Genomic DNA, 26,568 nt, shown 5'->3' with positions numbered 1-26,568 from the left:
ACTGTCTTGTCTTCGTCGTCTTGGTTACGAGAATAATATTTATATATTCTTTTCCTCCCAGTAGAGTACTTCCCTCTTGTAGAGTCTTGTCGTACTTGATTGTAGATCGACTATAAGTGATCCAAGTTCAATTAACTGTGCATTAATTCCGCGAGTTTTTTTCGGGGAAAAATGTAATGCTGATTCATTGTTGATCTGATAACGTCTGATTTGATAAAAAGAATTATACCTGTCACGAAATTAATGCTCGTGTATTTTTTTCACATGGGACCACCACAAGAAGACTTTTAGCACCAAGTACATGTAAATAATGATCTGCAAGCAATGGAATCATTGCATTTAAATCAACTGTTTTTCGAAGAATTCAATGTGAATGGTACTAAATTCCACACCAACAGATTTCCTCCTACATGCACTCAGTGACTACTCAGACAATGAAGCCATATTTTCGTGGTGCCCCCCCCCCGCTACATTAAGTTATGATAAAAATTCATGCATTCTTTCCATATCAAAAGTACAGGGTCAGAGAAGAGCACCAATGTAAGAGGATATACATGCAAGTACATAAATGGGCCGCACCCAAATGCTTTGTTAAGTAGTGAGAATAAAATATAAAAAAAATAAACAAGAAAAGTCCACCCCAACAAAAACCTTATTCTAATAAAAAGAGAAAAATCCAACAAGCATAACACTGAAAATTCCATCTAAATCGATTGTAAAATTTATATAAAGTTATGACATTTTAAAGTTTCGCTTCACAAAACATTTATATGCTCACCCTGGTCAGTATGCAAATTAGGAGACTGATGACGTCATCCAATCACTATTTCTTTGGTATTTTATTATATTATATGAAATATTCAAATTTTCCTAATTTTCGAGTGAAACAATAATTGATTCCTCCCTAAACCTACATGTGGAATTAGCATTTTTAACACTATGGTTCAGCCAATTTGGTCCTGATTGTCAAATATGTAAAAAATGAAATATTGTATAATTCAAACAATAAAAAAAAAAAGATAGTGAGTGAAAGAAAACATCATCTACTGTCTCATTTTGATGTCACTGAATTGTGCATATCACTGTTTTGTGAAAAATAAGCGAAACTTTAAAATGTCTTAATTTTCTTATTTCACATCCGATTTTGATGAAATTTTCAGTGTCACGCTTGCATTGTTTTTCTCTTTTTATTCAAATCAACTTTTTTTGGGGTGGACTTGTCCTTTAAAGATTATAGCAGAAGTAGAAAAGAGATATCTTGCTGGATACCAGCATAAGTAAGCAAATTGTGACGTCACTCTTTGGTTGTCCGCCCACCCCTTTCAAAACATCATGACCCCCCCCTCCCCGTACATGTACATATTCACATGGACGCTCTTTCTTTTGTTGACAAAATAATACATCGAAACGGGACAGCTGCATACAACTAATTCTTCTACTGGAAAACAAATTTGAATACCAAACTTGTTATTGTAACAAAATATATGAAATGGGCAAAAACGGAAAGACGAGTGAGTGTTTATGAAACAGACCCAGGTGTCCAGTCTAAGAACAGGACATAAACCGTATTGATTGTGAGATAACAAGATGACACTATAATTATGCCCATAATGACACGAACTATAAGAGGACCAATTCAATTGAACAAATTGACAAGGAGTCTTGGCAATCATCGTCATTCAGGAATAAGTCAAACCAACTGAAAAAAAACGGCTTGTCTAGTTACGGTTCTAATATATATTGTTTTGCTCTAGCGTTTTAGACATTCACGCGATTTTACTCCGATGAGTGCATGTCGAAAAGTTTCAGTATGTCCGTTTTTAAGGCTATTTATGAGAAAAAAACGTTGGAAACTCTAAAAAGCCCACAACCAGATACGACGGGCCATTGCAGCATGTTGCCAAGCGTACATACCCTCGATACAGCAGGAGTGTAAACCGGCGTCGACGTCGAGAAGCGGTCATCATCAAAACTACATTCTATTTCGTCTAGAGGACGCAGACGATACACTTGGAATCCATGAAAAGTCATTTTAGAAGATCATCAAAGATATTAACTTGTACTTTAAAAATAGCCAAAACAAAGATAAATGGACCACTCCGAAACTTAGAGCAACACGATTGACGGTCCAAGGTTCTGTCTTAAGTGGCATTCGGTATTAAATGACCTCTTTGTGCGACAAATGCACTTGGCCATTGGAGCACGTGTGTATGGAATTTAATGAAAGGGACAGCTTTTGTCTTTCGTGCATGGCTGGGACCGAGGAGAGAGATTAAAGCACATTGTACAGTTTCTTTTAAAGACGAAGGGTTCTGAGTTTGAGAAAAGGATGCTCCAATCAAAGGGGAGGAAGCAGAAAAGATCGCAACCATAAATGACCCGCTGTACAGGTAGTGTGTAGTAGAGCATGTGAACAATTAATGCTTTCAATAGACGCTTAGGATAAAAAAAATTAATCACCTATCCCACCTTGAAGAGTGGCCATTTTTGTTGATTTCTAGCGTAGATAGTAAAAAATAGAGAAACATTTAAATATGCTTTTAACAAGTCTTTCCAACAGGTTCGAAATTGACAAATAGGGCCTATCATATCTTGGGATAAAACACTTAACGACATAATAAAACACAGCAATAGAATATGATTGATAGTAGCTGTAATGTATAAAAAGAAAGCATGGAAAATGTGAATAAGGTGAATAGTTGCAGTAGCATCAGAAGAAGTAGTAGTAGCAGCAGCAGCAGCAGAATGAGTAGTATAATTAGTAATAGTCTAAATAGTAATAGTTGTAGTAATAATAGTGGTAATATTAATAGCACATAGTAGTAGTAGTAGTAGAAGTAGTAGTAGTAGTAGTAGTAGTAGTAGTAGTAGTAGTAGTAGTAGTAGAAGTAGTAGTAGCAGCAGCAGCAGCAGTACTATAGAAGTAGTGGTGGTGTTAGTCTTTTTACAGTAACTTCAAGTATTTGGAAAGCGTGTAGGCCTACACACATTTAAAAATGAAATTGTAAATATATAGCGCATCAATAATGTTACACACCCCTTACAAATCGCAAAACTTAATACACGCTTTTTCAATATCGGTCTGAATAGCTACTAAGCTTTCCTACATGTTTAATCACTATAGGGTTCACATGTAGCCTCTGTATGTGTGGTACCTTCCGTGCTCGATATTCAACGGAAATTACCGATTATTGGTTCAGTCTTTCGGAGTCATGAAATGATCGCATGCTGAGCAAAAATAAAATGGTTAGCTCAATTTCCAACAATCAAACTATTTACATCGCGCAATTCACTTTGATTAAACCAACGTCTTTGGTAAATACTACATTTAGAATATTATTCTTTGGCAGTTTAAGATGTTTACTCTGTATTGAATGGGAGAATACGCGTCGATGAACGTTAGCGCCCCCTCCGTTTTACATCACTTTTTATATTCTTTTTATTTCATAATTTCACTCTTTTTATCAAAGAAAAAAAGGGTAAAGAAATGCCATTGGGGTTTCCTTAGGATTTAAAAGAGAGGCCATATCGAAATACTTGAAATTTGACCTGATAGACCTACTGATCTATCAGGTAGCTGACAGTACTCTGCAATAACGCCGCGGTGTTAAATTAACACCGGCTCGCCGGTGATAATTCAACACCAGCTGGTGTCTATATCGAACCACACCAGATAGGTGTTGAAACAACACCGGTTTGGCGTTAGGCTAACACCAATTTGGCATTCGAGCAACACTAATTAGTGTTAAGCCAATATCGGTTTGATTCTGATTGGTGTTGTTTCAACGCTTCTCTGGTGTGGATCGACATAGATACCAGGCTGGTGTTAAATTAACACCGGCGTTTTGCTGTGTAGGTAGTTTTCGCACCGCAACGCATTCAAGAACATAGTTAATGTATAGAAAATGCACGTCAAATGACAAAATATTGCTGGAGAGCTTTGTCGAAAATTTGTGAAATGGAACAGCAATTTCGTCCTAAATTTCGGGGCTGGCGAAAAATTACAAATATGTCGTTTGTCCAGAGTCTGACGAAACTGCTGTTTGGAAATTTTCGACAAAGACTTTTTGGTTACTCATTGTCATGAAGGGCATTTGAAAAACAATACATTTTCTAAGTTTTTTGAAGTGTTCTCCGCGGCGGCGCGAAGACCCGCTAGTGGTAAAAGAAACAGAAGTGTGGACAAGATGTGAGCGAATAGGAAGGAAGGGACGGGTGTGACGTAGGAGGACACAGAACACCTGTCCGAAATGTAAGGTCCTAATTACAAGCATCCGCTATATTGCCAGAGAAAGTCCTCTTACGCTGAGAAGATGGATCAGGGATTCTTGTCTTCTCTGTCACGTAACCACCTACGTCACGTACGACTTGGGATTGAATCTATCGGGAAAAATGTACAGGCTTATAATTATTTGCAACAATGGTAGTCTGGTGGTAAATATAGTTGAATATTGAATACCGATGTATGTATTCATTTGCTTGCATAAATTATTCTATTCTATTTAAGAAGACCCGAAATTTATTGGAAATGTTGAAAATTTAAATGATCAAAATAATAAAGCATTGCAAAAAAGCATAAAAAACATTACGTGACACTGTTTCATCTTTGTGATCAGACGCTTAAATACATCAAACTTAATGTCATCTTTGTACCCCCCCCCCGAGAAAAAAAGAAGGGGGAGAAAACACTAACCGTACGTTTTCTATCTTGCCCTGTTTTTATTCAATAAATTGAATAGATGGTCTTAGATCGCAATACAGTTTAGGATTACCCATATCCATAATTCATAGTTCATAAGGAGGATGATCCACTCCGGCCTTATCAATACAAAAGCTAACCGGATATAGTACTGATCCCCACTTTTGATATATTTAACCCAGCATTACTCTGATATAACATATCTCCGATCAGCCTCTCATAGTTTATTTGTTTTATCCGTCACTTTTAATGATCCCTCTGCGTCACACTTTCATTTCACATCACATCACGTGATCAAATAACAATGTTAATGGGGGAAATGTCACATACATGTAAGCTGAATCATTCTTAGTTTTAGGGTGAGTTTTTTTTTTAACTGGAATCACAAACTGTTATTTTTGGAGTGTGACATGCATGCGTGATTCTTTTTTTATATATAGAATTCAAACAGATGAAATATGGCTTTCATCCCGGGAGATTAGTCCTTTGATTCAGTTAGGACTGATCTGAAGAATGCGATGAAATGATAAGATGTTATAAGAACGAACCACTATTTGTTTAGATAAATTCAAGTGCCTAACTTATTTTAGACTATTTCTTTTCCGTAATAGTGTTATTATAGTAATGTTCCCCCTTCTTTGTATATTAGGTATTAGATTGTTTTTCAGAGGCGGCGTTATGGTATTTACTGCGGGTTTGCGGAAGGGGGGGGGGCAAGATGGTCCGCGGGTTTGTTTTTCCTATAAAAAAAAATTTCATTATTGTTAAATCATAGTGGATTTTGCACCTTGCAACCTGTAGCCCCCCCCCCCCGATGATATTCTGACATCTTATCAATTTTGAATATAATTCTATCATTTCTATAGGGAAGGTAAAACTAAAACCAAATATAAGGTATTATATTGTAGTTTTGATAATAAACTAACACGGGCCGTGTGGTCCAGTGGTTAGAGCATTGGACTCATAATCGCAAGGTTGTGTGTTCGAATCCCCACTCTACCATTGTATCCACTTAGATTAACAAGAAAATATGTCGTCTATAAGGTCAGCCATTATGACTGATTAACCTAGACGTAAAATGTTTCCGAGGTAATTTGTTATATACCAGCTTGGTGTTTACCAGCAAACCGCTGTCCTGCCGAGTTAAAATAAACATGATAATGATTATCGATGAAAGATGCATTGAGAAACATTCAATAAAAGTCCAAAATAATCTAAAAGAAAATACAGAACAGTAAAAAAAAACATGTGCAAATTTCCCATATATTTCCAGGAATCAATCACATGGTAGCACGCAGCTATATTTCTAGTTCATTTGAAAACGCCCCTGACCTTAAGTATTACTAAGATGAAAAGGGATTATTCGGCGATTATATATTGCAATATGATTATTTATAAACATTGTGGTTTATTTGTGTCGTCTTGCAGGACCAGAAAATTGCATGCCTTTATCAAATACACTTCAGACTTTAGTTATTGCTGTTGTTGTGTGGTTTTAAACGGCGCTCTTATACATTTATGTGCCATTCAGAAGTACAGCATATAATTATTTAACTTTGGTAAGTTTTATTTTTTCTCAGTGGAAAACAGAAAATGATTTTAAGACTTTATACGTCCAAGGACAAAAAAATCAAAATTTCTTTTAAAAAAGAAAAATGGCAAAGAGATTATGTATATTGTACTTATTTTTGTCTTCATTTTCCATTTAAGTTCTAAAATTATGTATTGATTTAATTTAGAAAATAAACATATGTAAGAAACCATACATGAACTGTATATTGCTTCCTTCCCTTTGATAAACATTAACTCATATTTATTGAGACGATGCCAAGTATACAGTGATACAAATCAATTGAATTATATTGAATAATTGTCAATCAAAATGACCAGTACCACAAAAACAGTATACTACTCAGTTAGGTAAATGGCGCCTTAATCAGATTTTATGACTCAAAACCTACCTTTCAGTCTTTTAAAAGTGAGAAACAGTAAACGAAATATGTAATTTTCCACTCACCTTTTTGAATTGTAACGATCTCGCTCGTCGCCACATAGTTGAGAATATAATACCTCTTTAGATAATAATACAAAGTATTTCCTTTATCCATAAACGATAAAATGAGAAATAAACACTACCCCTTTTATCCCCTTCAGCCCACGTTGTTCCTGATAGAGAATCCCTGATATTTGTTTCCCTGAGTGCAACCTTTCGAACCTTGATGCTCTTCGCTTTCTTTCTACTCCTAACTCTGATATATCACCAGCCAGTGAAAGAAACACTTTCCCCTTCCCGAACGAAAAAAAAAATAGTTTGAGATTAGGCTTAACGCCGTGTCTGGCACAGCGATGGCAGATACTTACCGATTTCTTCTTCTAAAACGGATGTCACCAACTTTCCCCTAAACCCTTATACACAACCCTACTAAATTCCTCGGCATGCATTTCTCTATCTTCAAATTATTTTCCCTTAAATCCATGACTTCGTCATAAGTTTGCTTGGCTGGCTTCTTACTCATCCCCGTCAAATAAGAGTTCTAATTTTAGTTTCTCGCAATGATCAGGATGTGATGATCGCTTGCACGGATTAAAGTTATATTATTTTGACTTCTAATATCTCTGGGAATAAAAAGTTAGATTGTGGTCGTCTTTTAACGGTTCCGCCCGGTGAGCGCGGTTCGTGTGCGTGATGAGAGAAATGAGTCCAGTCCGAGTCTGAATCTCAGAAGGATTTAAAAGCAAACCAACAAGAGTGGATCCAATATCAAGTCTAGTTGCCCTTTTATTCTCATTGAACTTTCATTTAAATTGTAAAAAAAAATCGTTGATTGATAAAGGTAATGATAATAAAGATTAATAACACATGAACACAAAACGGGTACATCTTAAGGCCACCGCACACCTTACGACTATTCGCGATCCGATTTTGGAACAAATCACACTTTGCGCATTTTCTGAAAATGTGAATGGAACATATCATTTATTTGAGGTTAAAATTGATGGAAAGAATACTAATGTAACCATTTTGAAAGGTTGCAAGCCTTTATTTTGGAGTAAAGGCCAAAGTAGTTTTAAATCGTAGCCAATCGTACAATTGCTATGGCGTCATTACGACTAGATATTAAATTCGCTTTTATTCTAAGAAGGATGATAGCATAGTCACATATTTGAACATAGGTATTCGTACGATGATTTAGAACATTACACAGTAAGATTTTCCAAGTCTCAATATTAGCATCAAATTCTACAACATTTTATTCTGAAATCGGGTCGCATGCCAATCGTAAGGTCGCCTTTAGTACTTCGGATTAATTGCTTACTTGACATGTTGTTTCAAGTAGCTACATCGGACAAACATCATCCATCACATGTGATCACCGTGTATTCAACCAAGAATAACATTTTATTTTTCCAGAATCTTTAAGGGATTATTGTGACCTGCAAAATGTTCGCCATTGCTCAATTAAACCTTTCCCCATCCCCATGAAGTTAAGTGCCTTAAATGTTCATGTGACTTTAAAAAAAATCTTAAATTGATGAAACTATATTCATTGTCAAGATAAAGATACAGGAAACTTGTAATTACATGTTTTGGGGAATGGTTTCATACCAAAATTAAAAATAAGAGAAGATGACATAATTGGGAAGCGCAGCCCGATGGCGTTCAAGAACAACGTCTCTTGTTTTGGAGTAAGCTCCTCTGTCACAGCACCGTCGCGTTTTCAGGTGATCGAGGCCCACCCGACATTCTTGACGACAGTACTACTCCTATACTGTATCCACGTTCTAAGATATTTGCACAGATTTGAAAACATCCTTTCAAAAAATGAATTCAGAAAGTAAGATTCCTGTTTACAAGATAACCTGCTTACACTGTGTGGTCTTAAATTGTGTAATTAGGCAATAGCGGGCAGTAGATACGGGCTGCAAGAGAAGATCTGGTTTAAAACACGGAATCGCCTTTCTGCACCTGGTTGTTTCCCTCGTGTAATTTGACAAAATTTGTCAACTTACTAGAAATTAGTTAAAAGATAAAGAAAGCAGACAAGCCTGCCCTTGAGACTGAATGGCTTACTTTCACGCAGTTCTAAGTCAGTCAGTCAGTCGGAGTGAGCGAGGTTGTACAAGCTGTTCATTTCAGCGCGCTGGTGACTCACGCCGCCATATTTAGACCTGGCTGCCGCAAAGTTGTCTGACGCTCGGAAACGGGCCCAAGTTCGGTGTCAGGCTCCCGCTGGCACCCGTTCAAGAAGGGGGACTGATTTAGTAGCCGGGTAGGAAGATGGGAGTAGAGATCTGGCCAAATTGTGATTGTTTCTGACAAGTCACAAGGCTGTGAACGTGCCCGTTAACACTTGGGGAATAGAGACCTCGAGACTCTGTAAATGCCCGGAAAAAATGGCGGTTTGGGGCAGTCACGTGGTCGGCCGAGGTCTGTATCATGTTCGTCACACCTTACAAGAACAGAATAATCCACGAGGTCTGAATGTTCATTGGAAAATATCTTTAATAATTCCGCAAGGACTTTCTAGTAAAAATATAATCCATGACATCGGCATGTGGTAGGAGATAATGTTTGTTCCCCCCATTTTATTGTCAAGATTTTGTGTTTGCGTATGATGTTTTTAATGGCTTCTAGACCTTTAGAATTGCCATCTTTAAAAAGGTACACCCATAATCCATAATACACTAAATGACTCAGAATGTATTTGTTTCCATTTTGCAAAGTATGACTTTATTTTACATACATTGCTTTAGACCACACAAAGGAGATTTTGATTTGCATTGGACTTTCCAAGACCTATAAAATGCTCCAAAATGTCGTAAATGCTGCATTATCGTGGCGTATATTTACAGGAGATATTGATATTGAAAGGGCAAACTAAGTTGAAAATGTTTACGTTTGTGGCGAATAAAGATTAATGTTCTTATTCGCTTCGTAATTCTTTATCTATTCAGCATGATGTTGCTTGTGAGTCCTGAATTTTACCCCATAAGACATGATAAGAAGGCGACAATAATACAACTTCCTTTTGCACCCGTCGACGTGTTTCCGTAGTCTTATTTCATTTACAGGTTATTAAAGTTTTGGCATGTAATTAATGGCTATGTTACAGGCTCTACATACCTCCTGTTCAACCTAGCCAATTGTGAAAGTTGGGTCATCCAGGTGGTGTCATCTTATACGATGTAATCAGCTTAACGACGAGGTGTCGACGTTACGAAATCATTAAAATTACAGGAGTCTCAAAACATATCCGATATTATTTACATGTTATTACTTCATTGCATACATTGGTCCATCATTTACGGAGCCTTAATCCTTTGAAAGGAAACTTTCGCTAAAACATAGATCCATTCCTGGTCAATCTGATAGAGGTTCGTTGCAAAAATGGTTGCGTTTAAAAAAAAATCATGTTGATTCCAAAATGCGCTTCTTTGATTGGATAATATTAAGTCCCAAGTTCTGAATGCACTTCTTTGGTTGAAATCAAGTTCCGAACGCCTTCTTTGATTGGATGAAAATAAAGTTCAGATTTTTTTAGTTGCCATCAAAAGCAGAACCCAGAGGTTTTCAGGAGCGCAACAAATTCTAATGGTTTGATATTTAATTTTCTCAAGGCAGTGGTGACTTCATGCACCAAGGAACTACTAAAAATAAGCGTATGATGCAAGATTAACAAATTAAGAAAATGAATGTGTACGTATCTAAAAAAAAATGTGACAAAAGAAGGTGGTCGAAAAGTACAGATTGACTCAAAGATTACATTTTACGGCCATGTACATACAGTAGCCTTTAGGCTAGGCCGAAGCAATGTTATAATGTAACGACAATTGGAAAGTTTTTTTTTTTGCTTGGACTTTAAGAACGTTTTAGAGACATTCTGGATTTCACCACAGCAAGTAAAGATTTTCAAGAATATTTCTGTAAATATAATATAGGAACAGTTATCCATGCTTTTCATCTAAAATCCGAAGCAAATAAATAAATTATGATAATGAATAAAGTATGCAGGTTTTTTTCGTTTGTTTTTGCAAACCTTCAAATCCAAAGTGTCGTCATTAATAATGTTCTACTTCTACTCTGCAAATACGGCCTAATCATGGAACTACTGACCTTATGGTACTCTTTGAAACAGTTCACATTACCGTCTACTATATCAAACATACCCCGATTTTTCTTTCTTGGAATCGGAGATTTAGTGAGAATGATCCTTACTTAGACAACAATCCTCAAATCGGCACTCCATATAATCTAACGGATCAAGTAGATCAATTTTTGTCTGGAAGCTACTGGAGGATATCGCGTCTGTCGACCCACTAATCAGTAAGATGTATCGATGAACATCAATTCCATAATCACCAGAAGCTAAGAATCTTTGTTGCTGGTAACAGTGTAATTTTCTTCAACGTTATTAAAACAGATACGCTTATAATTCGCTTTCAGAGAAAGAATTAGACATGTGAAACCTCTATTTTGAAAGAAATGGTAACGGCATCTTTACAATACAGATACTGTCCACTCAGTAGAAAGTGTTCTCGCTGTATGATATCTTCACTCATAGGAACATTTCCATCTTGTCCAGAACATAATTATCACTACAAAAGGGATAGTGCTAGAGATGGGACACTCGGTAATATTTCAAAGAATTAAACCAGAATATGACATGCTTGGACGAAACGATGTACATCTTTTAAATCACTGATCAGTGTTAATTAATCTTAATCATATTCAATTTAAAAATTATGCAACCCATGATCGAGAGAGCCGCTTTATTGATTACGTTGATAAATCGAAAAATATGAGGTTCATCATAATCATTATTATCTCATCATCAAACAACAAAGATTCAAAGTGTATTATCTACTGAACTTTGAAAACATCTTGACCGATGTCTCTAGGATTCAAAACTGACATTACGGATGTGTTGTGGTAAAACGTTGAAGATTGTGTCAGGGAATAATTCGATAAAGATTGTGTCAGGGAATAATTCGATAAAGATTGTGTCATGGAATAATTCGGTATTTTCCTTTCCAAGATTTGATATGATATTTCTCCCGTACGATAGCTCGAAATACTATGCTGTTCCTGAAAAATTAAACTTGAACTTGGCTTTTACGATCGTGTAGACTTTATTTATTCAACAAAACATTTGGTTCACTATTCTGTATACTCTCTAGACATAACCGCTAACAATGTGAAAAAGAGACAAATTGCGATGAAGATTTGCTATACAGTATCAAATTTCAATAATGACGAATTGGGTATTATACACACCGAGAATCAAAATGGTATTTACACAGTCCTTGACTAGATAATCAAACAAAGTCCGCTAAAATACGCCATTATGAAATCTAGTTCTTGTAATGTATTAGTTTTCTGTTGTGTATTGACTAATAGAGCCAATTCTTGCTTAGTTGGCCCTTTTTCATATAAAAAAATATCGCAGTGCTTATTTCTTGATAAAATGAGGTCGATTTATAATGTACAACACCATGCACTTAGATATTAATGTACGGAAATAAACTTGCTTGCATTGGATCGAACAGTAGACTGCTCTGGGGGGTTTGAAAATAATGATCGTTCTTTGGGAGTATCTGTCTCGGTTTACAGACAAAAATAAAACTCAATAAAATCACACATTAATTTGTGACTCACTCAAAGACGAGACGAGACATATCGTTGCCAAGTTAGAAAATGGAACATCAGAAAGGTGACTTTCGCTGTCACCTAGCTCTATACATTAAGGCATAACAAGGAGATAGCCTGGAGAATACAGGCATCTTTCCATCAAAATTTGAAAAAGAAATATTTGACCTGAAATTTTTGATAAAGTGCATTGGAATAATTTTGATACCTTACAAAATATAAGTTTCCTCACGCAGGCGAGTTTCGTCTAAAGAAGCATAGCGTAATATTTTTCGTCTCATACTAGTTACCCAATAACTGGATTGAACGACGGGGTGCATCTTTCAATCTACCAAACAAGAGTACATGTCAACTGATTTTTTTTCGTAGGTTATTTCTTAGATGCATCGACATCGAAGCCTGAAATATTTGACATATTTCCATCTTCTAAAAGAAGCTTAAAATAATTTTGGTCACAATTGGTTATTTTTTGCAACCCAAACCCTACAAAACGACCACTAGCAGTTGGACATGTTATTGATGTTGTTGTTATTATTTAACCAGATAAAACTCCCTAAATATGTCGGTATGATCTGAAGATATTTACCTGTGACACTAGGTGATGATGACAAACGTAAGAATCCTGAGTTGGTTGTGAGATGAGCCAACGAAGATGCTCACCGGGAGGAAAAATAGGGGGACTCAAAGACTTCGAAAAAAAAAATCAGCCAGTTAAACCTACTCCGCCAGTGCCTGCCTCAATGTTTCTTCCGAAGCAAAGGGGGAGGGGGAAGAGAGACGAGGAGTAGGAGAGGGCTTCCCACTTGGTGTTAATCGTCCACGGTCAGGCTGTCGAAGTGGGCTCTCCGCTCGCAACACCTCAGTTTTGAATCTTTCACCAATCTGCCAACGACAGTTGGACTCTGCCTTTGCCCATCCACCTAGAGACAGACGTACAGCTCGCCGAGCCTGCTCGCCTACTACAACTCAATGTGACGTTGGTACATGGGGCCTCAAAACCGTCAGACCCGATAGGAGAGGGGAAGGGTGCTAGCAGACGATGAAGTCACTCGCTTGAGATGCGCGCGCCGCCTCCACTTTTTTTTTGCCGTGACTCTTTATTGGCGTTGCCGATTTAGTGATGAGATCACTACACCGAAATCTGCCTTGGGTGCCTGGTCACATCTAATGTGTCACGAGCCAGCGACATGTCAGTAAGAAGTTGCCTTTAATTCAATTAGCGGGGGAGCGGTAACTACAGGTTACCAAACTTCCTATTTGAATCAGCATTTAAGTCATTGGCTACCGAACAAGTAGGTCGTTTTACTACGCAATGCTCACACACGGTCTGCCTGTCTGTCGCGTATATCCTCGTTGCTACATCTGTACGTTCATGTAATGAAGCTTGTTTTAAAACAGGTTGATTCAAATCATCTCCCGTTATAATGTTACATATAGAGCCCCCTTCTTGGACAATCATATCATATTTACACTTGTAGTAAATTTTATATACCTTGCTAATTCCACAAAAACTATAAATTTACCCAAAACTAATATCAACATCTATCAGTCTATAATAACTATAATTATCTAGGACCTTCAATCTGAATTGTAAATCATTTAGGTCAAATAAAAATCACAATGATTATAAGTTCTTCTGAGAACCCGATGAGGATGCAAATGTTTATATTGAATCTCAATCGATATATTTTATTGTAAATTTAGAACACTAGCAAAAAGGAAACGTGATGAAATTATGCAATTTGAGGAAGAAAAAAGATTCACGTTAATCAACAAAATCTTATCACAGATTAATACATTAACAATACGATACAATATCAGGGACAGTAATCACTGAATATAACATCAACAAAAAAACGCTAAAGCATAAAATGCTAAGTTTTAGAATCAATATGAGCGAAAAGAATTGAGAAATACAAATAATGCAAAATAACAAAGAGAAAAAAAGTCAAGGTAAGAGTAAAGTCACAGATTTATTGATCATAAAAGGTAAAACGTTAAAAGTCAGTTCTGTGTAAGGTCAAAATGTAATTTCTATGAGATTTTTTCATTTCGTGTCTGATTCTGACAAAACCGTTAAGAAAGCAAAAACAAAATATAGTAGTACCATTAAAGTTCAAACTTTTCAAATAGTTTATTCAGAAGTCAAATCTATTTGTGAAATTTAGGGCCTATACATCATCTTCTTTGAAGAGGTTATAGCGTAAGCTCATATTTTAATGAATCGCCTGAAATATGAGGCTGTGTAATTTACGACTTTGGATTGATATGAGAAACGAATTCTGTCTTTATTTCTTTGTTGTTGTTGTTGGTGTATTTCTACGTTGTCAATTTTATCGATTTTATGCATTTTAATAAATGTATCTATTTTTTCTGGAGATGTAGTCCTACTGTTTTTTTTCTCATGCCCTCGAAATATGAGGGGGGGGGTGCTGATTATACCATCCCCCACCAGTAATTCCCTTTGGAATCGACACCCATGAGCCCGAGAGACCATATCGAGTTAAATAAGCACAATAAAATAATGCTCCAGTAAGAACATTTTTCGTATCCCACATACTGTGAATGCTGTTGTCCGATTGGTCATTCGAGAATCACGTGATTGTCGATTTACATATCCAACACGAGATGGTGTTCTACTTGATATATTTGTTTTCATCTTGGGCGAATTTTATAGATTTCCACCAATTTCAATAATGTATCATACCATAATCATAGTTTATGATGCCTCATATACGTTAAACTTGCACGAAAAGTGGATGTAGACACGTTTTTAGGAAGAAACCCACATTTTATGTTTCACTCCGGTTTTTCACGTGTTATATCCCATTGCAAAACGCGTGCTTTCTCCCGATCCTTACATCACCTTCTGTAAATAATATAACAATTATGCAAACATGATACTAGGAATTAATTTAAGTGTTTTGTTTGTTGTATATTGATAAGATAAGTATTCGGCTGTTCGTAGATATGCCACTCATAATTTGAACACAGTCTACTAACTAGTGAGCTTGTGAATAACCAGTCTAAGTTTACTGTAAAAGCTGTTATTTTCGCGTACAGAACTTTTCGCGAATCGCGGGGGTCCCGACATTTTCGCGGGTTGTTAAATTCGCGATCGGAAGATGTAAGATACATTTTTACAGCATTTCAAAGAAGCAAAACTAGTGCAATTCATGTGCAAATCTACACCTCTCAAAGTCACCATGCTGATATGTCTTTTATACATAAATATGTCCCTGTAAAAACAGTTACAAATTGTGGAAAAAGTGGCTTGAATTTCACTTTTTTTAACCTTTAAATCTAAAAATTCATCATGCCACAGGATCTATAGGGTTAAGCAATCTTTGGAATTTGTGTTTGATTCGATTCATTTTTAAAAAAGTTGGTAAAAAGTGCAAAATTGTGGAATTTTGTGAACAGAATGTTCACCTTCAAAATTCTGGTCATGTGACTTATGAATATTAATGAGTATGCAAATAGCTACCAATACATGTGTAAAGAGTCAATCAGATGACAATAAAATCAAATTGTTTCATGGAAAATACATTTTAATATTACAGTGAGTGTATAAATATTGATAAAATAATGTTAGAAAATAGTTTAGGCCCTGATTTTGTTTGAGAAATTAAAAAAAGTGAAATTCTAGCTAACTTTTTGAATCACTAACTGTATTTTCTAAGCCTATTTTTTGTACATATAGAGGTGCATATCTCCATTTCTCAATATGCAGGATGTTTTCAATAGCAAGGCTTTGCTGTTGGGGGCATTGGCGCTGACTAAGAAATGTGTCAATATTTTCGCGTGTTGTTAAATTCGCGGCCGATCGGCAATTCGCGAAATCCGCGAAAATAAAACCCCCGCTAAAATAACAGCTCCTACAGTACTTAATACATTTTGAAGGACAATGTAACCTTGCTTTAAGGCGTCTGGATGGGGGTGGTTTAAACACAGTTTACAAGGTATAACTTCTTTCAAATTAATCAGTTTGATATCTCGATTTGCTGTGTATCAAAAGTAGAAAATATCACAATTGCAAAATGCTGTCATAGTTCAAAACAATGGCAAAAAGTTATTTCGCAGTTGACATGCGTCTTGTGTCAGATTCATCCCTCTCTCTGCATGGAATTAAGTTTTTTAAATGAAAGTATTTTGTTTTTTATATTTTTCCGGATGACCATATTCATGGAATCGGTCAGATACAATTTACAATTCTTCATATCCATTTTTTTTTCAAAATCCATCAAAATCCATTCGAAAATATCCGTTTTAACATTCTTTTGTACCAGCTACATATAGGTGGTTTGAATAGTAAAAGACTTTCAAAATTGTACAAGGTAACATTATTCTTTAAAAAAATTCTGATAAACAAACAATTCGAACATTTTTAGAGTCATTGGCTATACCAGACCGTCCACATATTCAATGATAAATTAATCTCGTTAGAGAAATTCATTACGATTTTTTTTCGTACGCCAATTTAACAAGTCACTGATTGCTCAATTAAAATGCTTTTGTAATAGAAGATCTTCATTCAATTCGTCATTATAACACAACTAATTCGAATACTTCCCACGTCAGTCCATGAAATTTAACGAGTTTATTTGCTAATTACCGATTGATTACTGACTGATTGTATTATTGCAATATTGTTCATGTTTGACTGTGGTTAGGATGTTTTCTTTAAGAAGGGCGGAGATGGTGATAATGAGATCAGAACCACTCTGACTGCAGACTTGCACAGGAAATTTAGAGGAAAGGGAGGCGGGACATAGATTGGACATAATGGAGACCTGAGATTATTTTTAGAAGATATATACAACAAAATTGTGGAACGTATGTAAACCACTCGCGCCTTACTTTGACCTATTAATGGCTTTCTTCAAAACCAATTGTAACCATGTTGGTACTATACCTGCATTACTTTTGTATTTTCCATTTACATTCATGGTTTGAAAAGAAAACGTGTTTCTTACAATTGCTTTTTTCAATACTTCGGAAAACGACATGTTTGGGCAAACTTCTGCCCCCCCCCCCCCCCTCCCCTTCGAAAACTCAATTAGGCTCAGCAATGCCGTTGTCTGTAAGCGCAGACTCAAATCTGAAATTGTAACAAAATACCCCTGTCCAGTGCGGAGACTAGACTACAAACCGTACATGTGTGTAAAGCACCCAGAGCACATGAGTGAATCTAGTCTCACTGCTTCAGACTCTACATTGTGCATTAGGGGAAAACTTAAGGTCTGTGCCTGCAGACTAGCAATGCATCAGTTTGTTGAATAGAGACACACCTAATTTGAACACTACATGATCACATGTTTCCTGTAAACTCTGCAGCTGTACATTCCACTGTTCAACTAAGTGATGAAATAGTTCAAGAAAAGTTCACCAAAGACTTCAAGTCCTCACGCGCCAAAATGAGATCCGAAAATATTGATAATTTGAGGATATTGTATCACGAAGCGTCTTCTTCAAACCCTTAATTACCAGGAGAAGTTTCATAAAGCTGTTCGTAAATTAAGAGCGACTTTTAGGACGACTGGGGATATTTTCTTATATGCGCTTAACCATCGTCAATGAATATACAATTTACCACAAGAAAGAATCACCAGTCGTTCTTAAAGTCGCTTTTAACAAATGACCAGCTATATGAAACACCCACCAGGTTTAAGCGAAATACATTGTTTTCTCTTGCATTTATCGGTGAATTTATTACATCGTTTTATTAGTCGTCATTAGCGGTAACATTTCTTTTTTTTTGGGGGGGGGGGTGAGTTAGGGGGAGGGGTTGACAACCAGACTTTTCTTAATAGAATTGTATACATGTAATTGTTTTTTATCAGTCTCTCAGTTTTAGAAAATCAATTTTTTCAAACCCCACCCCCTTTCTGTCTCTCTCGCATTCTTTCTGTCTCTCATTTTTTTTCTCTATCTCTCGATCACATTCATCCTCTCTCTATTAACTTTGAAGCATACAGACATAGGTCTATGAAGTGTTATTCGACACGCCTATACCTAATCTATATAATCTGGTAGATTAGAAATGAAACGCTAACCTCATCTGAGCTACCGTCTACTTCGCCCGACGACTGGCAACAGCCCCTACCAAGCACCAAGCCACCCCAATCGATCATAATCATTGAATTGGAGAAAAGGGGACTTCATGGAACTTATACATTCCGTCAAATTTCTAAATTTACAAAGTATAATAACAACACAAACTACATAAAAGAGTATTATTGCTAGGTCGACGATTTTGGTTAATGATAATCCACAGTGATTTGATTTCTATGGCTAAATAAGATTTTAAAAGTTACATTGAATTGGATGTTATTGACGTATGCTTCATTTGTGGTGGTATTGTCGCCATGACAACATTTTATTTACCAATATGACGTTTTTCTTTCTCATTTGGCAAAACGGAAGTATTGTTTTAATGTAATTAAAGTAGACAGGAACTACGGCTTTAAGTGTGGGCCTTAGTTAAGATAAGTGAAAAATTGCTTATTTATTCTATAAGCAACGCAAAACTTAAGAGCGGCTAAAATAATCATGTTTCCCTCAGATGTTATGCCACTATCTGCGGTATATATGATCAAGATAATTGCTGGTTATTTTACTACATTTGAAATTAATCTGATATAAAATAATTGTGCTAGGTAGGAGCAAATAATGAGTTTATCAAATTTTGATCAAAATTGAATCAAACTGAAAGCTAGCATTTGTGAATCCCTAAGACAATCACAGTGTATTATTCATATTCGAGAATTAATTGAGAAATAGTTGAATTAAATTTTCAATTTAATGCACACCTCACATCTCTGTATAATGAATTCCGATGTAAGCTTGTGAAAATGTGTTGTGATTGAGGGCGTCAAAGAAAAATTTAGTTTTGGGGGCGCTTGCAGTGAGTGGGGTCTTCTAGAAAAAAAAACACGGGTAGAATATCTGCGTGTTTTCTTTTTGTAACAGAATTAGTTTAAAGGATAATTCTGTTAGATGAATACTTATATTCCAAAATATCTAACGTCGGAAATTCAAACTAAACGAACTCTTAAAGAAGTTGAGCACACATCCTCCATCTTCTTTGACTAGGACTAACCCCCCCCAAAAAAAAAATAAATAAATAAAAATAATGAAATATATGAGGTACAATTGGAGAATATTAAAGTCTACCTGTTTACGATATTTGCAGAGTAGTCTAGAGGTATTTCTGTAAGCCTAGGTTCTCAAATCAAGATATTTCGTGAGTCTGTCCTTGCATTTGTGATTTCTACTTAGGGGAACATGCCGAGTCATGCTGACGATAAGAAGTGCGTCTTTCAGTTTCCAATAAAAAGTTTTCGTGACGAAACAAAAATGTTTGCGTTTTGAATCTGAAAACATGCTTCATATCTTCTTTTCCAGCTTTGCTTTCGGAAATATGGAAAGAAAACATGTTGGCCGAATATTCAGTATGCATGCAGGGCTAATGTTATTGTTATATTTCATTTTCGTGATATATATTTACGAAAATGAATGCAGAATATAGTTATCATTTATCTTGTTTAGACTATAACATTATATTTGATAACTTTCATCAATATTTACCTGTCAATCTTGTAATATTATAGATTATAGATTATTGTTGTATCTTATATTATTATTAAAACTGGATGTAAATAAATGGGCCGATTAAGAAAAGAAATTTTAAAAATCTAACGTATCATCAAATCACATCAATGTTCGAATTTTCCGAATTGGCAGTTTTAGCATGACAATCAAGAACTAATCTTGATCTTAGTCTGATGATGATAATAATTATTTACGGATACAACTAATGCTACTCGACCTAATACAACAACTCCCTAGTACTTCTACTGCCATGACGATGAAAATTCCACTTCTACAACCACTAATATACCACCACTTCTCCAGCAACAACCTTTCCGCGACCTTTATATTCATTGTCTTCTCACCGACCTTTCATAATTACCCATTACCATGATCGATATGGATTATTCAAACAAAAAAAAATATATACAGACGCATCCAATCTGATACGAGCGTAAAGTTTACATTAGATACATGTACGGTCTGTCACGCCATGGACCTTCCTCGGGTCCATGGCCATGCCATAACCATTTTTCTTTCGATGATTAGCATGTGACTGAAATTGGGGACACCATAACCCCTCCAATTATGATAGTACTTTCCTAATGTGGACTGTCGATCGTCTCTCCACGGGATACAAAGAGTATAGACCTAAATGAATTTTAATCTTCTTTGCAAATAACATATTATATCTTTGAATATGATAGTAACAAACGAAAAACTCTCTTCCAAAAGGTTCTGAGCAAAGAAAGTACAATTTTATCATTACAATGATTTGAATAACTTTGTAAAAAAAATATTTAAAAACTGTCTGGAATGTAATGGATGAACGGAAAATGTCCTAGAAGTAGAAAAATTACTTAACAAAGGTCACAATGGTCATGTTTTGTTAAGGGTGAACCAGAAATTTCATAAAGTACGCGTTTGTGTTAAATAATTTCACCCAAAGTGACTTGAAAAGAGAGATATACGTTTTCTGTGTGCGCATTTACGCAAATTTCCTGTTTGAGGTAATGATGTATGAATTTATCTACTTAATCGCACATTTTCATTTCTTATTAATAGTTTATCAGTTTTGGTTCTATCAACTTTTTTGAAAGAAACGAACCTTACATCTTGATTATTATAAAAGAAAAGAAAAAACAAGGAGACATTCTGATTTTTACCAGTGAATAGATTGGTGATAATACTATATAACAATATAATATGCCAATAATATATTTACATATAGCGCAGTTTGTGCTTAGACTCAAATGCGCTTCAAAAAAGATATCACATTTTTAAATTCATTTTATTCTGATTATTTTGTTGATATTTTTTCCTCCAGACATGCGTATAAAAATAAGATTTTCAGGTGGTTTAATATATTGAAAGAAAAATAATCCGTTCATATCAGAAAGTATGTTATTAAGACATGGTAAACAATGCTAATTGTAGACTTTCTTGAACGAATTACCGGACAGCAAGAGGCACTCATTTTCACGTGAAGATCACTATGACGGCTGCTTTTTTTTAAGCGACTTCAAAATTTGCCTCAGTATATTAATCATAAAATACTCTTTTAATACGGATTTGTTCAAATCATGTGACCTTCAAACCCCCTATTAATTAATGTCCGGTCGGGAAGACAGAAGCCGTGATGTCACAATCCTTAAAGTGACGTCACAGGGTCACTGCATCTATTCCCGACCTCAACAATTATCATGAATATTGTCGAGTCGAAATGGTCCTCGAAATGCAGTCAATTGTTTTGCATGATACAGTGGCTTTGAAATTGACACACAGGGTTTCTTAATTTATATTCCATGCGCCCGTGCCATACTGCATTCATATTTCTACTACTCGTATCACAGATTTGTTAAAAATATTCGAGACTAAGATTTAAAAACCGATGTTTATGATTTTTTTAGCGTTGTGTTCGTTCGATTTTTTTTTCACTCTAACAAAATTTTTATTGGTGTGGGTTCCACTATAAAGGGGCATTCAAGACTGAAAATCATTGATTTGAACAAAATTAATACACAAAATTCAGACAATTTAAAGATTTGCATTATTCCGGTGAACACACAACCATATATGACTCCAATGGTATAATTTATACAACTAAACAAAAAATGTGTACTCTCGTTTTACCAATTTATGTTATATTTTGTGTTTGTTTTTCCTTTGCTTCCCTTTGATTTCCTTAGTGGTTTTATAAGATACAACATACTTACTGAATTCTTTCAAACTACGGAAAAAGACTCTAAAAATTAAAAAATTAAAAGTTATATTTAGATTCTAAACTCAAACTCTAAACCCGCTTTAAATGTTTAAAACCTAAATAAGTATATACCTATCAGAACTTTACGGAGAAGAAATGTGACCTGACTTCTACGCAAAGGCATTTCAAATGTTTCAAGGGAATATAAAGACACTTACCTTATCTTCAGAATTGTCAAACGTCCTTATATAATGGCATTTCTGGTCTTCATTTAGATATTGATGGGGCTAGCTACTGATGGTGCAATAATAACACCTACAATTCTGTTTTAGAAGAAAACATAAGAAAATCTTATGAATGTGAAAAGCACTGGATTCTTTAATTTTTTTTAAATTAAAGTGTACGAAAAATTTTACTCCTTTGCACTCTCACTTGAGATAATTATTTCAATAAATAAATCACATCTCCTTTATCATCATTATATCAATTCTAATCAACGTTTTCGGTTCTGTTTAATCTGTAAGAACCATTGGTGTGTGGATTTTAACAAATCTTTGATATTTAAACTTTACTCCTCGGGATACCCCCCCCCCCCACCTCCTTTTCCTCCTCTGTGTTATGAGTATTGACGGATTTTTAATTTTCTACGCCATCAAAATCCCCTTTCTCTAGTCAAAACTGACTAGTGTGCCTATTCAAAATAACAACATCTCTCTCTCCCTCTTCCCTTTACCACCCCCCCCCCCCTCCATCCCGCTCATCTCATCTCTCCTTTTTTTTTTATAAAATCACTCTCTTTCTATCCCCCTTCTTTTCTAACAAAACATTTCCTAAAAAACCTATAAATGGCATTTCCTTTGTTAAACCCCATATAATATTGAATGATGGTCTTTTCGTATAGTCTTTATTGATTACTGGATTGAAGGATTTATTCAAGACCAAAACAATAATATAAACACGGGGCTGAAGATCCGCCCACGTTTACATCGCACAGAGGGATTAAATAAGAGAATCCTTAATTGAATTGCGTTGAAACTGAAAGAGTTTCATTAACTATGCAAACCATTCAAATTCATAACAGTCATAGTCAAAGGTGCTCTTGAACCGTGACAGATTATTTTTGTACGAAAGTTTTAAACCCGTGCCAGTCACGTGTAAACCCCGTGTTATGTACATAGGTGTTTATTTTCACGTCCGTTATTAATTGTATCTGTATTTAAGCTAACATTTTGTTCGGACGAACGGGATAACCAATCACATTTTTTTAAGAAAACGGTTTTTATGAAAACAAAAATGGGTAGGTATTCTTTCTCAGTAAAGCAGTCATTATTGTCAATATATAAATGTCTATATTGAACCGATTAAACCTCTACCTGTGGAGCGTTGTGGCCCAGTGGATTAGTCCTCGGACTTTGAAACAGAGGGTCGTGGGTTCGAATCCCAGCCATGTCGTAATTTCCTTCAGCAAGAAACTGATCCACAGTGTGCTGCACTCAACCCAGGTGAGGTAAATGGGTACCGGTAGGAAGTAATTCCTCAAAAAGCTATGTGCGCTATGAACGCATAGCTTAGCAGGGTAACATAGGAGCGCCTTGAGCACCTAACAAGGTGGATATGTGCGCAATATAAATACCCTATGTTATTATTATTATTATTACTTTGAGATTTGTGTCACAGTCGACTATCTTGAGTTAAACCTCAAAATTTTGTATCATGGTTTGAATTAGATCGGAGTTCAGAATGTGAACCCAGAGGTCTAGGTCTCTCTCCCCTTTCTCTTTTCCCCTACCCCCCACCCTCTCTCTCCCTCCCTCCCTCTCTTTCCATTCACCCCAGAGTAGGTTCATGATAAGAGATATGGTATCTCTACGTCCATGGCGACTTTATACCCCAATATAATATCTCTAACCAAGTAAAAGGTTCCAGAGTCGAGACTGAATCACCCCCCACTGTGATGCTAAGGGTCATTTTGGAAGACATACATTAAATACATCTAACCTAATGAATATTCATGACAACATGCATAATAACTATCTTCACAAAATATCAATAAACTATCAGATTTTGATGAAATTTTCAGCGTTTTGCTATGATAGTTTTACTCTATAGATTTAGATTAGAATTATTTTCAGCCTGGAGTACCCCCTTCCATCCCGAGCAAATAAAAACAAAATATTCAAATAATTATAAATGCACTTTTTCCTGAAAGAACCTACCTGACGAATCCAGTTATTTCCTTCTGTCCGTTTTGATGTTCAGTTAGTCTCCACATGAACTTCGACTCGCATTCATAGTTTTTAACACAAACATAATCTAGGGTTCCATTTGAACTTGATTTTCACCGCTTTTACCTAGTTAAACACATCAAAGATGAAACTTTGGGTGACGTTCCTTACTCCTGCAGATAGTTTTGGTTCTCTTGTAAGAGGTCCTAATAAGAAACCAGGACGAGAGATGTATATAGGGAACGTCAAGATTTGGGATGGGACGTGAAGACAATGTCTCTTGGCTTCTTCATCTCATCTCACCTTGTCCTTGACTTCCATGATACAGATGCCTTTGTCTTCCTAGGGTATTATCTCATGAGTCACAGATTCTTTCTTAGAAATCTCTCATCCAGGATACTGTCCCATCGCGAATCTTGTAATTTTCTAAAGACATAATGATCTTCAAAGAAAACCATCATCTAATTAAAGGTATGGGCGTCGGCGCAAAGGATTATCCATTGCTCACGAGGGGGGGGGGTGAACGTCTATTGTTGCGCCCCCAACACAAAAGATGTCATGTCTTTTCTATCCGTTGGTGCCTACAATCAAAGTGTTTGTTGATATGACAAAGTAATATCATCCGCTCTGACTTCCATGGTTAAAGGTGGAGTTCATCTTGACAAAGAGTTTATTGTAAAAAATAGCAAAAAATAAGAAATATTGATGAATATTTAAGGATAATCTATCAAATATTTCAAAAATTAGCAGAATTTTATTTTTTTAATTTGTGACGTCATTTGCGAGCAGATTCCCCATATACCGTTTTAGTAATTATGAAAAAATAAATGAAGAAATGTCATTTTCCCCAAAAAAAGACCGCACCGGCTTCTAAAAAGATTAAAAACATAGTCATTATGAAACATAAAAAAAAATGAAATTTGGGCATCTTATATTTCATAACATATTATGTGGCAGCTCATTGCTCGTATATGACGTCTCATATTAAAAACTTAAAATTCTGATAACTTTCTTAATTTTGATTACTTTTCCTCAAACCTTCACCATTATATTTCATTATTTTTTCCAAAAAAATCTATAGGGCGAATTTTCCTTTTAAAACATATTGAGCAACATTGACAGTTTTATCACAACAAAAGACTTCAGAGCCCTTTATACCGTTAACCTAAGTACCTAGTATGACCATGGTCAATGCAAGTTTAAGTGACCATGGGCGTTATTGTTTAGTATGTTGTGATGGTGGGGGCGGGTGTTTATGGTGACGGCTTTCACTTACTTGAAGCCATTTTTACTCATTCAAATTATTGTTAGAAGCATAACGATTGCAGAAATTGGTTTGCCAATTTGTTTCTTTTATCAGATTGGCCTAGATGTCACAAAATAATGAATCATTCTAAATTATCCAATTAAACATTATACCAGGCCTACCAACCTGTAAACATACAAAATAGGAGTGATTCATTTACAAAATAGGAGTCACAGCATATTTCCCATAGATGACTGTACATAATATATGGACAAAAAAAAGGAGAATTTTCTTTCCCTATGATATAATGGATATTAAAAATTTCCAAAAAAGGAGTAACTCCTTTTAAAAAGGAGTAGTTGGCAGGCCTGTTATACGAGCACGACAAAATCTGTTTCCAAACGTTTCTTTAATTTAGGAGGAGGGAGCTTGGTCCCTGCTCCCCATTATTTTGAAGACTATTTCTCTCGATCAATTTTGGATTAACATATGTTTGTTGTGTTCTGGAAAACAAATATTTGTTTATCAAATTTGCATTTTTATCATTATACTTGTATCAAGCCATTATTAAAGGACAAGTCAACCCCAACAAAATGTTGATTTCAGTAAAAAGGAGAAAAATACAGACATAACACTGAAAATTTCATCCAAATCGGATGTAGTAAGATAATAAGATGTAATAAGAAAGTCATGACATTTCAAAGTTTTGCTTATTTTTCACAAAATAGTTATATTCACATTTAGGTCGGTATGCATATGAGGGGACTGATTAAATCACTCACTCACTATTTTTTTTTATAATTATTTAATTTTCTCCTCAATGTCCTGTAAAACAAAGTTTTATATCTCTCTGTTGGTCCTTATCGGCAAATCTGTAAACACTGCAATATTGTATTATTCAACATTGAAAAAAAATAGTGAGTGAGGGCATCATCAACTCTCTCATTTGCATGT

At 35.5% G+C, this 26,568-nt stretch overlaps 1 protein-coding gene across 5 annotated transcripts in view; it reads right to left on the bottom strand.

The window, feature by feature from the left end:
• LOC121418448 (sodium-driven chloride bicarbonate exchanger-like) overlaps positions 1 to 24,656 on the bottom strand; it is a 54,571-nt gene extending 29,915 nt beyond the window's left edge. The window contains exons 1-2 of one of the 5 annotated variants that reach the window (XM_041612352.1): positions 24,360 to 24,656; positions 22,362 to 22,466 (exon numbers count right to left, since the gene is read on the bottom strand). Coding sequence is in view for 3 of the 5 variants with exons in the window: in XM_041612336.1 (XP_041468270.1) it covers positions 1,915 to 2,031 (117 nt within the window). In the remaining 2 variants the exon portion in view is untranslated. Of the gene's footprint in view, positions 1 to 1,914; positions 2,198 to 12,933; positions 13,321 to 22,361; positions 22,467 to 24,359 lie in introns of those variants that run through there. The other 4 variants (XM_041612361.1, XM_041612336.1, XM_041612344.1 and 1 more) reach the window with 4 other exon arrangements.
• Between the last annotated feature and the right edge of the window lie 1,912 nt (positions 24,657 to 26,568).

The sequence above is a fragment of the Lytechinus variegatus genome, chromosome 1 (genome assembly GCF_018143015.1).
Source record: "Lytechinus variegatus isolate NC3 chromosome 1, Lvar_3.0, whole genome shotgun sequence".
Classification (NCBI taxonomy): Eukaryota; Metazoa; Echinodermata; class Echinoidea; order Temnopleuroida; family Toxopneustidae; genus Lytechinus; species Lytechinus variegatus.
This window is presented reverse-complemented; position numbering and strand designations above follow the sequence as displayed.